The sequence below is a fragment of the Harpia harpyja genome, chromosome 5 (genome assembly GCF_026419915.1).
Source record: "Harpia harpyja isolate bHarHar1 chromosome 5, bHarHar1 primary haplotype, whole genome shotgun sequence".
NCBI classification, from domain to species: Eukaryota; Metazoa; Chordata; class Aves; order Accipitriformes; family Accipitridae; genus Harpia; species Harpia harpyja.
This window is the reverse complement of record NC_068944.1, coordinates 31,910,481-31,923,347: the sequence shown is the minus strand read 5'-3', so window position 1 is coordinate 31,923,347 and position 12,867 is coordinate 31,910,481. Positions and strand designations below refer to the sequence as shown.

The 12,867-nt window shown below is 36.8% G+C and overlaps 1 protein-coding gene across 1 annotated transcript in view; it reads right to left on the bottom strand.

Moving 5' to 3' along the window:
* ASXL3 (ASXL transcriptional regulator 3) overlaps nucleotides 1-12,867 on the bottom strand; it is a gene marked incomplete at its 5' end in the record, with an annotated part of 136,478 nt that overhangs the window by 99,451 nt on the left and 24,160 nt on the right. Inside the window, 2 exon segments of the mRNA XM_052788210.1 lie at nucleotides 11,261-11,263; nucleotides 11,614-11,696. Of these exon segments, the coding sequence (XP_052644170.1) occupies nucleotides 11,261-11,263; nucleotides 11,614-11,696 (86 nt within the window).

The following is a 12,867-nucleotide window of genomic DNA, read 5'->3' as shown; positions in this document are numbered from 1 at the left end:
CTATGGAATACTAGAAATAGCATTAAAAAAAGATTATACCATTTTGCAGGATGTTGTGCATGTCCCTTAAGACAGAGTGCTTAGAAATAAAGACAAAAGTCAGCTGTGGGATAAATGAAATTCAAAGCAGTAACAAATAATAGGTTTAAATACTAATTTTGCAATGCAAAAGAAATACAGAGAACAAAACAGAAATGCCAAAAAAACCTAACCCCAACAAATAAATCTCAATCAGCAACTAGCAAGTTGAAATGTAGAATAATTCATTTTATACCTGCAAGAAAAAGCAGCTTCTTGGGTTACTGGGATGTTGCAACAAAAGCTCATAAATCCATTAAAACAAGCATGTCTTCAAGTTCCCAGCAGACTTCAATTTTCACTGCAGGTTTTAAGTCTTCAACAGATAGATTAAACACTCTTCCTAAGAATATTTTACCAAAGTGTTCATTCAAAAGGTGACTCCTTCTAGCGAAAGTCTCCATATCATTCTGTGTTTAAAAGTTTGATACATATGGCTGCTCCTGACAGGCTTATGTGTTGAATCACAGTTGCCCAAATACTTCCTAAAGGAAATACAGTAGATTATTCTTCCCTTTTCTAAACACAAGAGAGCTGAACAAGGTTGCTGGCTACTCAGCAACAGTTCTTGCGTTTTGCCCCTAACTAGCATATATTGATATTAAGCTCTCTTGCAGGTCTTGTTTCTGACTTTTATTTTAAAATACTAGTTTATTACCTATGTACTTTAAAGTTAATATGTGACAGATCTTCATTTCAGAACAATGATGGAAACAGAACACATTCTGTCAAATCTCAGTTTCCCAAAGATAGTTTTGAAAGTTTTGGCTCTGGACAACAACGGACAACTATTATTGGAAAGCTCTTCTATGTCCTTGCTCCTCTTACAAAGATGCTGGCAAAGGAGGCTGATAAAGGCAGTAAAATCAAAGAACATACATATCTACCTACCTTCCACATAGTCATGGTACAGTTTATAGAACTGCAGGCCAATTTTGGATAAAAGAATAGAAAAACACTCTGTAGACTGTGGAAGGTCTCTCTCTTCACTCATTTAAAAAAAGAAATCAGGCTTAAAGCACCACACTATAGGAAACATACTATACACACACAAAAAAAAGAAACCCAACCAACCACCAAAACAAAAAAAAAACCCACCCCAAACAAACAAACCAAAAAACTTGCACTGCTGGGAGAATGGATTAAGGATCTGGTGAAACCTTCCTAACATAACTTCTGTAAGGATCTGATTGTTTTGAATGTGTTTAGATCTCTTGGATATCCTTATTTAATTTCTCTTTCTGAAAGACAGACACAAACTTTAACGCAGAATTACTCTTTGAAATACAGAAACATTAAAAAAAAAAAAAAGATCCATAGCATACTTACTTAAATATTGCTAAAAGAGGAGTTACACTTTGTAGGAGAAATGTGGGAAGACAGTTATCACACCATATAAACTTTAGGATAATGCTATGCTTATGGTGTAATGCAGGATGTTTCTCTTTTCATCAGCCTGAACTACATTACTGCTTTTCAGTCTCTTTCAATAGTAGTCCACGCTAAGAGACACAACATAGGAAAAAGAAAACACAACTTAAATTCTTACATTAAACATCAAAATATATTGATGAAGGAATTATTACACTATGCAAAAAAAGCCAACACTGAATTTGTTGACAAATTTACACTATTTAGTCATAGCTGATGTCCATCTACTTCAAAATAAAATGTCCTTTAATAGGAAGTGTTGTCATTACTGCACAAAATAACTATTAAATCTTACAAGATCATCAGCATCTGCACTGCTATCCATTATTTGTTATATTTAAGTTTTTGGATTTCCTCTTGTATTAAAAAAGGAATATCTTTAATGTGGCATTAACATATTATGGGGGTCTTAATTTCAGCAAATTAGGCTGTGATAAAGAGGACATGGGCATGCATTCAAAGATAAAATATTTTTGCAATATAGACGTTTAGAAGTTGAAACATGCTTATCACATCACAAAATTTAACCACCATAATTCTTCCTATTACAGCTAAATAAATTAACTTCTAAAATTTTCACATTTCCACTGAATTACTATAACTTGAATATCTAATGATCATACGGGTCATTCTCCCTTACCAGTAAAGCATCAAACAAATAAAAAAGCTTTATACACTGCACTAGCATAACGTTCTTTGAGAAAATACAGATTAGGCTTGGGTGGGAGGAGCAGAAATCTAAGTAACTGCACGAGTAAAATAAAAATATTTTAATAGTAGTGAGGAAGCAAGTGTGTCACACAGACTAGATTCCTGTTTTCCCAATCCTTGCAGACACATTTTGCAGAGCTGCTAATAGATTTAAGGCAAACAACTTTATGGCAGATCTTTTAAAACAATTAAAAAAAAAAAATCAAGCAACTATTTCCTATCACTTCTATGAAAGGTGAAAAGGTGGTTACAATATATGTTTTAGCACCCAGACACAGAGAACTATTGTACCAAATGGAAAATTGAAGTACTGAACACTATATGAGAAAAAAATGTGTATGGAAAAGTAACAGTAACACAATAATCTTTAAAAAAAGAGAATCAACTGTTTTGAAATCACAGTTCACCTGAGCATACAGGAACAGACTTCAACATGATGACAAATCAGGCACAAATTACAAAAGGGGAAGCCATATGAACTTTTCTAAACTGTCGCAAATCATCTATTGAAGGTCCCAGACATGATAAAATGATGGAATTGTGTTTTTATTTCTTCATAATTGGTCCTGGAACCAAGCTAAAGAAGAAAGCTTGGTTGGTCCTGAGCCAGAATGCAAAATAAATACTGAAATCTGGGATGTCCACATTGTATTAAGAAAACTTCAGGCACATAGAGCAGTCAAATTAATGGAGTTTGAGTCCTCATATATGGGAAGGAAAAAAGGATGACAGCAGATTGGGGTAACGGCAGACCATGGGATTGGTGACCCAGTTTGAGAAAGAGGGAGGATTCATGTAGCAGAAACTGTTGGGACAAGGGACTGCATGTAGTTGGGAGCAAGTAGAGATACTGCACCAGCAACACCAATTTAATGGACAGGATATTGGGAGTGGAGGAGCAGAAGACTGGGCTATATTCCTAGCTCTGTATTTACCCTTGAAAAGTATTACCTTGCTTCTGTTTCCACTCTCTTTTCACATATGCTCAATTAATATTCTTAACAGTAAGAACAGTGTCCTCCAAAGTATTCTGCATCATACTCAAAAGATTCTTACTATTTACATTGTGCCATTTATCATCTGAAATATTTCCAAAATTAAATCCACGCCTGAATAAAACTAACAAAGGAATTTGCATCTGTGACACAAGCATGATTTTTAGGTTACCTGTTAACAGCTGGGGCACCTCTTATTACATGCATCATGCAAAAAAAAAAATACCCAAAACCCCCCAAAAACCCAAACCAAAGAGGTAATTTTATAAAAAAAGCTGACATGCAGACTGATTTTACTGGACTGTTTACTGAAGTCCCCAGACAGAGACTCCATTGTCCTGTGAAAGGAAGAGGAGCAGCATTAAAACAAACAAACAAAAAAAATACCCCAGATAATTTCTAAAAACTGAAATATGGAGGAAAAATGAAGATAATGGTGGCTCTGACAAAAAAAAAATACATTCAAGGTTAGTTGTTAGTTAAGTTCTTCTATAGAAATATATCTTTTATAGGTACACACAATGGAAGAAGCACCATCACTAATAAACAAAAATCCTGTTGTCTTTGCAATTAGCTAAGGGAAAACATTTGAGGTTTTGTTATTTTTACATCTGTTTCATTAGCACCCAAAACCAGTTTTCCAAATCAATACAAAGACAGGATTACTGTCATACAGACGTAAGCAACCTAGCTTTAAACTAACAGTAGGGTAATCACAATGCAGCAACATGGAATAAAGAATTAACAATGCTGCTCTTAGGCTTAAGTTAAAACCATAGTTGTTTTAGGGCTACATCACTATCAAAAACCAAAATAATTCTCACAGAGGTGACAGGGTTATACGAGTTACAGCTGTGATGTCAGAATGCAGTAATGTAGGAAACCCATCAGTTTTTACCAGGTTAGACTGCACTGTGGCATAACAATGCCGGGAATGCCTAGGCAAGAAGGAGCAAGCCTGAGATTTCAGCTGGTGAATTGCTGCTATCACAACTGCCTACCAAACTGGGCGGTTTGTTGCTACACTGGGAAGAACAGCATTTCAAAGAGGTGTCTGAAGTAAATTTATGCAGAAAGGCAAGTTGTACTGTAAGTTTGTTTCTTTCACTGCTCTACAGCCAAAAGCCACATCTATAGAGGCATAAGAATCAACCTAATAATGCCAGGCAACAGAACATGAACAGCTTTCTCTCTCTCTTCCCATCAAGGCTTCCTTTCAGTCCATTGCAGGGAATAACTACCTTCAAGATAAAGCAATGCACTCCTTTAGCTGAAGAGGCTCCCAAATAAATTCTATCAGACATATGCAACCACAGAAGCCTCTTAACTGTCTGTGCTCTTCCGTTAACAATCAGAGCCTTAAGACAAAAACTGTGGTTCTTTCAGTGAAATTTTTAAGAGCTTTTGCTTATTGGAGGGCATTTGCATTTTTTATTTTTTTAATGTGGAAGATAAAAACTATGACTTAATAATTATAATCACAATGACATCTTGGAATTACTTTACAGAGAAAGGAAGTAAAAATTTCTCTGTCTACATGCATACACAATAAAACAAGGAACATGAAAATGATAAACAACAGAAGAGAGTTGCCAGCTCATTTAGCCTATTTACAGAAACAGGAGCATTTAGAATGGGTCTTATTTTTAAGTCAATAGCTCTAAGGATGAAGTATGCAAAGGCTTAAAGAGATACTGTCAAAAAGATCAAAGGATTCAGAAGTGACAGTAATATTTTCAGGAGTACCATCTCACTTCAGAGCAAAAGACAGACCCTGCACGGATTGCGTGTTTTGTTCTATTGATGACTCCACTCAGCAGTTCGAAGTGGGTTTAATTCTAGCTAACCCACTATTAATATTTCTGCACAAAGGGTGTAAATCTAGTAAGAGTGTCTTGAGATTTATTAGGGTCATACTTTGCTGCTTTCCTAGGCTCAGAAGACTTAATGTTTATGATATCATTCATGACAGATATTATCAACACTGTAGAGTGCAGATGAAACAGCACTATTGCCAGTGCCAGTGGCAAGTGTCTCTTCTTAGTCTTCTGAAAGACTACTGTCACAACAATAAATCAATAGATAGCTTAATCTTGCATAGCAAAAGACAAAACATGCAGAGAAAAATAGGAGAAGGAGTTAGGACTGATGCTGTGATTCTCATAATTGAAATGAAGATCAACAAAGAAACATTAGGAGAAAGAAGTTTAAGATTCCTACTGGAAAATGAAAACCAGAATGAGATGAAGGGATTTTTTTTTTAACCTCTTCTGTGAATTACCTGAACAGAATAATCAAAGTTACTTGACAATACAGAGGTCAGTTACTCTAGCTGTACAGCAAAAATACTATGAAATTATCTCATTCCAGGGTTCACAGTCCTGAGTCTAACAGAGGAGGAAAGTAAATAGCTAGCATAGCTGTGGGCTAAAGTTGCACTCCAAAAAATTAAACATTGCTTGTCCCATTTTGAAAGTTTATTGGCTATTAACTTGTACTGACAATCTTTGGCTTTAATCTTATTCAGACAAGTCAATTTCTCAGCCTCACCTAGCAAAGGAGAAAGGGAACTACAGAAAGCAAGACATAATCTAGGGTTATTAGCATCAAACATATATCAGAATTTGGCTGGATATTCTCCACTAGGACTCAAACAATATGTATGACCCAAGTACTTCAAACTGATCTAAAAAAAATTCATAGAAAAATATGGATCAAGGAATATGCTAGTTCATTCCCCTAGTTCAAGGCAGGATCAACCAAATCTACATAATTCCTGACAGACACATATCTAAAATGGTTTTAGAGAGTTCTAGAGATCTCTCACAGCTCCCCCACAGCTCAAGACAGAAATCAATTATACCTGTTAGAAAAAAAAGTCATCTTAGTATCTAATGGGAATCTTTTATTGCTAAAATTTAAAGGCTTTATTTCTTCTCCTGTACATATCAGACATGCAGGGTAACTTATTCCTTTTTTCCTATCTTTTATGTATTGGAAGACTTACTATGTCTAAACTCCATCTTCTCTTCCTTAATCCAAACACCTAATTCATACCAACTTCTGCCTTATTTTTAAATCCCTGCTAATTTTAAGCAGTATTCAATTGGTCCTATTCTTCATGAAGGTGCAGTGCCCCAAACAGAAGGGAATAAATAGGTTAACCTGGTGGTCCTACAGGCAGTTTCCTATTAATGACAAAAGAGGGCAAAACCAAGGATGGTACTAGGGTCAGAGTTTAATATAGCAAGAAACCAGGAGAATTAGAGAAGTTTTTTTCTGTGAGAATCAGCAAAAAATTTCAAAACACATGACTTATTTAAATATCCCCATTATGACCATACAGGCATCTCTTGGGAAAAGAAAGACACAGGGACAGAGAAGCATCTGGCAAGTTCCTGGGACTGTGTTAGGAACAAAAATCCTTGAACGTAAGATGTAAAAAGCAGTTAGGAAGGAAGGCAGTAGTAGCTTTGACTTGAACCAGTGGGGAAGAAGCAGCTGAAAACATCGAGCATTCATGAAGGGTTGATTCTTCATTTTTAGGAAAATAAGGGACAACACAAAAAGAAGAAAATGGGCTTTGGGAAATTAAACTTCAGCAAACTCACCCACCCACCATGCACAAAGACATATCTGTAAGCACACCAACAGATAGGAAACTGGCTTGCTCTTCCATGAAGGGGTGGCACTGAGCACTTACACCAAAAACACAGGAGTGCTAGTGCTTTTTCTTTGTTGACACCTAATTAGAAAGGTGTCTGTGATTAAACAGCTACTAAAACCAACACCAGGAACAAACATGGAAAAAATTTATTAGATGATAATTAAATAAATTCGATGTTCTCAAATCAGTTAAAGCTGTTGAAATTCACCATAAGGTATTTAGGGCTAACTGGACCAGTCTCAGAATTATCAATAGTCATTTCTGAGAATTTGTAGAGTATAGAAGTGATTCCAAAAGATTGGAAAACATCTCGTGACTAACTTTTAAAAAATGAAATAAGGCAGGGCCAAGGAAGTAGCAGCAACTGAATTTCAATTCCCTCAAAATATGGAATAAAAATTATTTGGAAGTATTTAGCAGATAAGTTGAGTTGAGTAATACATAGACCTGTCAAGAAAAAGTTACTTCAAATCTATCAAAACATTCTTTATGACATAGTAGCAGACCCTGTAGTTAGAGAAACAGCAGTAAGTGTATCATATAGCCCGACTTAATGAGTCTTTGGACATTGTTTCTCATGGGACTTTCATAAGGGAAGAAGAGAAATAAAATGCTGCCAAAGGAAAAAAGTTCTAATAAGCAGATGACACTAAACTTGGAAAGGCTGCACGCATGCTGAAAGACAAGACTACATGTTAAAGCAATCTTAATAAATTTGAGAAACGGTCTGCAGAAGACCTGAATACAATTCAGTAGGGGGAATTCTAGACCTTAACAGGAATAAGTAACAGCAGAAATACAAGATGGAGAACAACTAGCGAGGCAGCAGCACAGTGGAAAAGGAGCACTGAGGCTAGAGTGGATCATACTCTGACTGGTAGTCTATGTCACACTAGCAAAATCTGCAAAATCTCATGCTAGGATGCATAACCAGCAAGTTGCAAGTCTAGAAATTTACAGTGGGGCAGGGAATTGTTTTCAAAAGAACAGGACAGTGGATGCTAGGAAGGAAAATCCAGAGCACTGTGCACTGGAGCAAGTTGCTATCTTCTTTATGAAGAGATTTCACCGTCCAGGACAGTTGGCTTGACACTGTTCACTATCAGCATAGGCATGAATGTAAAATAAATACTTCTCTCTCCTCCCCCCCCGGAAGAAAACCATATATTTTCTACATCCCAAAAAGATTTGCCTTAAAAGTTTTTACTCCTTCTAGGTAGCAGAAGCACTGCCTGCCTGCTGACTATTTTACAACCAACCATGATAACAGGAAAGATTTTTAAAAAACAAAATTGAACTCTACAACCCCCAAGATATATAGGAAACTGGCTAGGTGTATAACCTCTCACAGGACATGTCAGTAAGTTTTTATTTTAACTTCTAACATATATCTGCTTTGTAACTTTGGAATTTTCCTCCTACTGTATTTAATTATTTGAGTAATAAAAAAATAAATGTGCAATGATGTCTTTATTGCAAACAAAGAAAAGAAGAGGCTGAATAGTCTGACAGTATCTTTTTAAAGATTTCCCATAATGACAATGAGATTGCTGAAAATCGTATGTTATTCATTCAGATTTACTACCCCAGCAAAAAGCTTTAGATTAATTAATGCTGCAATATATTTGAAAAATGACTAAGCCAATTAATCTCATTCATCTATAAATGGAGCAGTAGAGAGGAGAACTTTTGAAGAACTTAATTTAGGATTGCCAAGGTTCTACCGACAACTGATTATCAGTATAAAGGAATAAGTAAAGTATATTAAAGTAGTAACATATTGCTGGTGGAAGTTCAGACTTGAAGAATACACAAATCAATACAGAATAAAATATGCTAGCAGCATTCTACTGCTTATGACCAGGTGACTGCACATCATAAATTTACATCCCTTGCTCATCTTAGCTGGCTGCAGCATTGAGACCAGGAAAGGTCATCTTTAGTAAAGGCAAAGGTACCATACTGGTGGAAAGGTACTGAAAGAAATTGCAGAGCTGGATGAAGTAAGTGGGAGACTCTGAATTCAAGAACTGTGAAAACAAAACATTACTGAGGCCCAATCAACAAATATGAAGTCAGATAACTTTGCAGGTTTGTGCCTAATCAATATTAAAATGCAGCAGAAACACAACTTCTATATGAAATCAGAAGTTAAATGAGAATCCAAATACTTAAGAAAAAAAAAAAAAATCAATACAGAATCAATATTTTTTGTTTTTACAATTGCAGAATTTAGAATTTTTAGGCTAATCAGTTTAGGATGACCTAGCCTATAACATAGTACAATGTTTCAAGTAAGGAGTAAAGAACATTGAATTTTATCCTTCTCAGTTACCTAGATACTCGTGACCACATATGGCATCCTGCAATCTACTACACATTCACACATACCTGCACAAACCATACCATGAATAAGAATCAGAAAGAATCTGAAATTCTTTTCTACTTCCCTGCAATTCTCAGTTTCTTAGTAACTGAAGAAACAAAAGAAGATCTAGCTTTGAACTTCTTCAAAGGAATATTTCTCTTATTATTCATTCTGCAGCAATTAAAAAGGGCTTCCACATTTTCCATATTTAAATCATAAAAACACTGCCTTCACTCCCTCCCATTGGTTTTGCACACAAAATTTTATTCATGCACTGTTCACAGAAACAAGAATTTTTAAAATTACAAAGAAATGCTATTATCATATTATCAGGCATGTGAGCCTCTCCCATGCAGTTGTCTTATACCACAAGACGTAAGAAGAAGAAAGCAATCTATTCACTGCTGTGAGAAACAGTATCTTAATAAAAACAGATTTTTCAAAGTTGGGTTTTCTTGCTTTTTTGTTGTTGTTGTATGCAAATCCATGCAGCCTAACACACATTTGGACATTCATTTTCAAAAGTTTTCATCCCCTTGTTTCCTTGGCATCATTGTGTCATAACCCCAGCCAGCAACTAAGCACCACACAGCTGCTCGCTCACTTCCCCCCACCCAGTGGGATGGGGGAGAGAATCAGGAGGAAAAAGGTAAAACTCGTGGGTTGAGATAAGAACAGTTGAATAGGACAGAAAGGAAGAAAATAGTAATGATAACAATAATAAAATGACAATAATAATAAAAGGATCAGAATATACAAAACAAGTGATGCACAATGCAATTGCTCACCACTTGCCGGCCAATGCCCAGTTAGTTCCCGAGCAGCAACCCCTACCAGGCCAATTCCCTGCAGTTTATACACTGGGCATGACATCACATGGTATGGAATACCCCTTTGGCCAGTTTGGGTCAGCTGTCCTGGCTGTGTCACCTCCCAACTCCTTGTGCCCCTCCAGCCTTCTTGCTGGCTGGGCATGAGAAGCTGAAAAATCCTTGACTTAGAATAAACACTACTTAGCAACAACTGAAAGCATCAGTGTGTTATCAACATTCTTCTCATACTGAATCTAAGACATAACACTATAACAGCTACTAGAAAGAAAATTAATTCTATCCCAGCTGAAACCAGGACAATTGCCAAATTTCTTGAAGCAATTTCTTAACAGGAACTAAAGCATTTCCTATCTGTAAAAGGTGGCAAATTCAACTTCGTCTTGCGTACCATCTCTTTTGCAATTTTGCCAAAATACAGCTATTATAAGCATGTTATGTGGCTACCAACAAAGCAGTGCATGGTTATGCAGTGCAAATGATCACACAGAGTGTTCTGTTTCTTAGGAACAACAGTGAATTCAGTAAAAATATGTCCCATGGTTACTTCTGGTTCACCTGAGTAAACTCAGAAGTAACTGACATAATGAGTTACTACTGTTTTAGGTTCCACACTAAAAGAATATAATTAAAATAATAGTGGATGTCTCCCTTTGCTTTGAGACAGCAACAAGTATTATAACAATTTATTAGAACAGAAAAATTTTACTATAACATTTGGAGAAGAGGAAACTGCATCTTGTAGGAGATCCCCACCAACCAACCAGTTTTTCCTTAACTTATTTTATTTCCTGCCCAAGTTTCTGTCTGCAGGTCACTAGAAGACCTACCAAGTAGTTACTCACCTTTGAGGAATAAGAAGCTGCATGCCCATTTGAACCAAGCGTCAATGGAAGACAACTGTTGACTTCCATAGGCTCTGGATAAGTCACCTATACCCCAACAGCTTAATGATTATAGTTGAAATCTACATCCAAAGTATGCTGTTATTAAGCAGTATCCAGCCTCTGCAGCCACACAGACTAGTTCCCAGTGTTCAAACACCCCTCTCCTTCCATTCCCAATTCTTATTGGCACAAACCCTGTTACCACAGGCAACACCAGCATGTCATAACACTGATTTAAGTGCCAAACCACAAACTCAAGTGAGAGAAGGAGTGCGTCTAGCTCCATCTCACACTTTCTCCATGCACATGGCGGCAGGGGCAACTGAGTTGCCAAGCTTCGGTCCTTAAGCAAAAATGAGATGTAGCACTGGGCTGTCTAAGCAGATCACACTGTTTTTCTAAAGTAAGGCCATTGGACTGGAGCTAGCCCACAGGCTCCTTTTGGAAGGTACAAAGTTAAGCCAGTCGCTAACATTTTAAAAGCCTTGAACTAACAAACAAACAAAACCCATCATCTGTATTTCCCACTTTGGTACTGGAAATCTATTCAGCCATTAATCAGCACTTCATGTTTTGTAAAGTTTATATACCATTCCTAGGTGATTTTCAAAGAGATAACAAAAATACAGAACATATAAACACTGACCTTGTTTCTTTTAACCCTTCTTTCTGAATGACTTCCAGTATTTGTTTTGCAGTCATTGGTGAGTTGGGGTACTTTTCCAATGCCTGAAAAGAAATAATAAATATGTAAGTGACAAGACACAGCTGTCCTGTGAATCTGAAAGGTTATGCAATCATGCAGTTTTTATGTAGTCATTTGTGAAAGGCAGGGAACAGTAGTGTTGAGACTGGAGTCCTCTGTCTGTTGGAAGGCCAGATACAATCCAGGAAACTGCAGCAGGAATAAGATTTACTTGCTGCTTTTGTGCATCATCTGCTACATCTGCCTGGGAAATAAATCTTAGCAGGTTCCAAATAAAAGAGTTGAAATATGCAACTAGTTTTATGACACAACAACAGAGTTCCTTTCAGGCAGGAGGGAAAAAAAACCCAAAACAAAACAAGAAGAAAGAGACAGCTAGTCTTCTTTTTTTGGTTTTTATTGCTTTAGAACTATTTGAGGTCATTTGAATATTCTACACTTAGGTTTTGTCATGACCTCAGGAACAAAATTGGCTAAAACCTTCCATTTGTAGAGCAGGAGCTACTGTGAGAATTAACACAGATAGGTTTCAATTTTAAAATGCTTTTTCTTTCTAAAAACAATGAAAAATGAAGTAGTCAGAACAGTCACAACACACAAGATGCTACATGACAGAGTGCAGTATGTTTTTCCAGTTCAGCTCAGTTGTCCACTCCTTTGCCTTTTCCAATTGAGTCCAAAGTAACCCACTCCTCTTTCCAGATACAACCATCTTGTGCAGATTTTTCTGGTTTTCCACTTCCTTTTTGTCCCCATCAGTTTTAAGCTGTTAAACAAACAGCCACTCTTTTGCTCATGTAAAGTGCCAGACTGACAGCCCTGGAAAATGAAACCTTTCAGTCAGCAGTAAAAGGTGCAGCACAGGCCATGGCAATCAAGTTTCCCAGAGCATCTTGCCAACGTATCTCAAGCAGAACTTGCATTTCTACCCTGAGTAAATAAGAAATCAGTTTGGTCTCCAAATTCATCCGATCCTGAGCTTCTCTCTAGTAGTTACCAAATGATGGCAATTGTGAAAGTAGCTACTACTACGTGGATACCTGCCCACTAGGAACTAGAGACACCACCACATCGTATCATGCAAGTCATCAAACTGTGAAGGGTGCTAGTCAGGGCTGTAATTCAAGCAGCTCACCTAAAGCCAAAACCTTCCTACTCACTACAACTTGATCAGCTCAGCCCTCTCCTGCCATT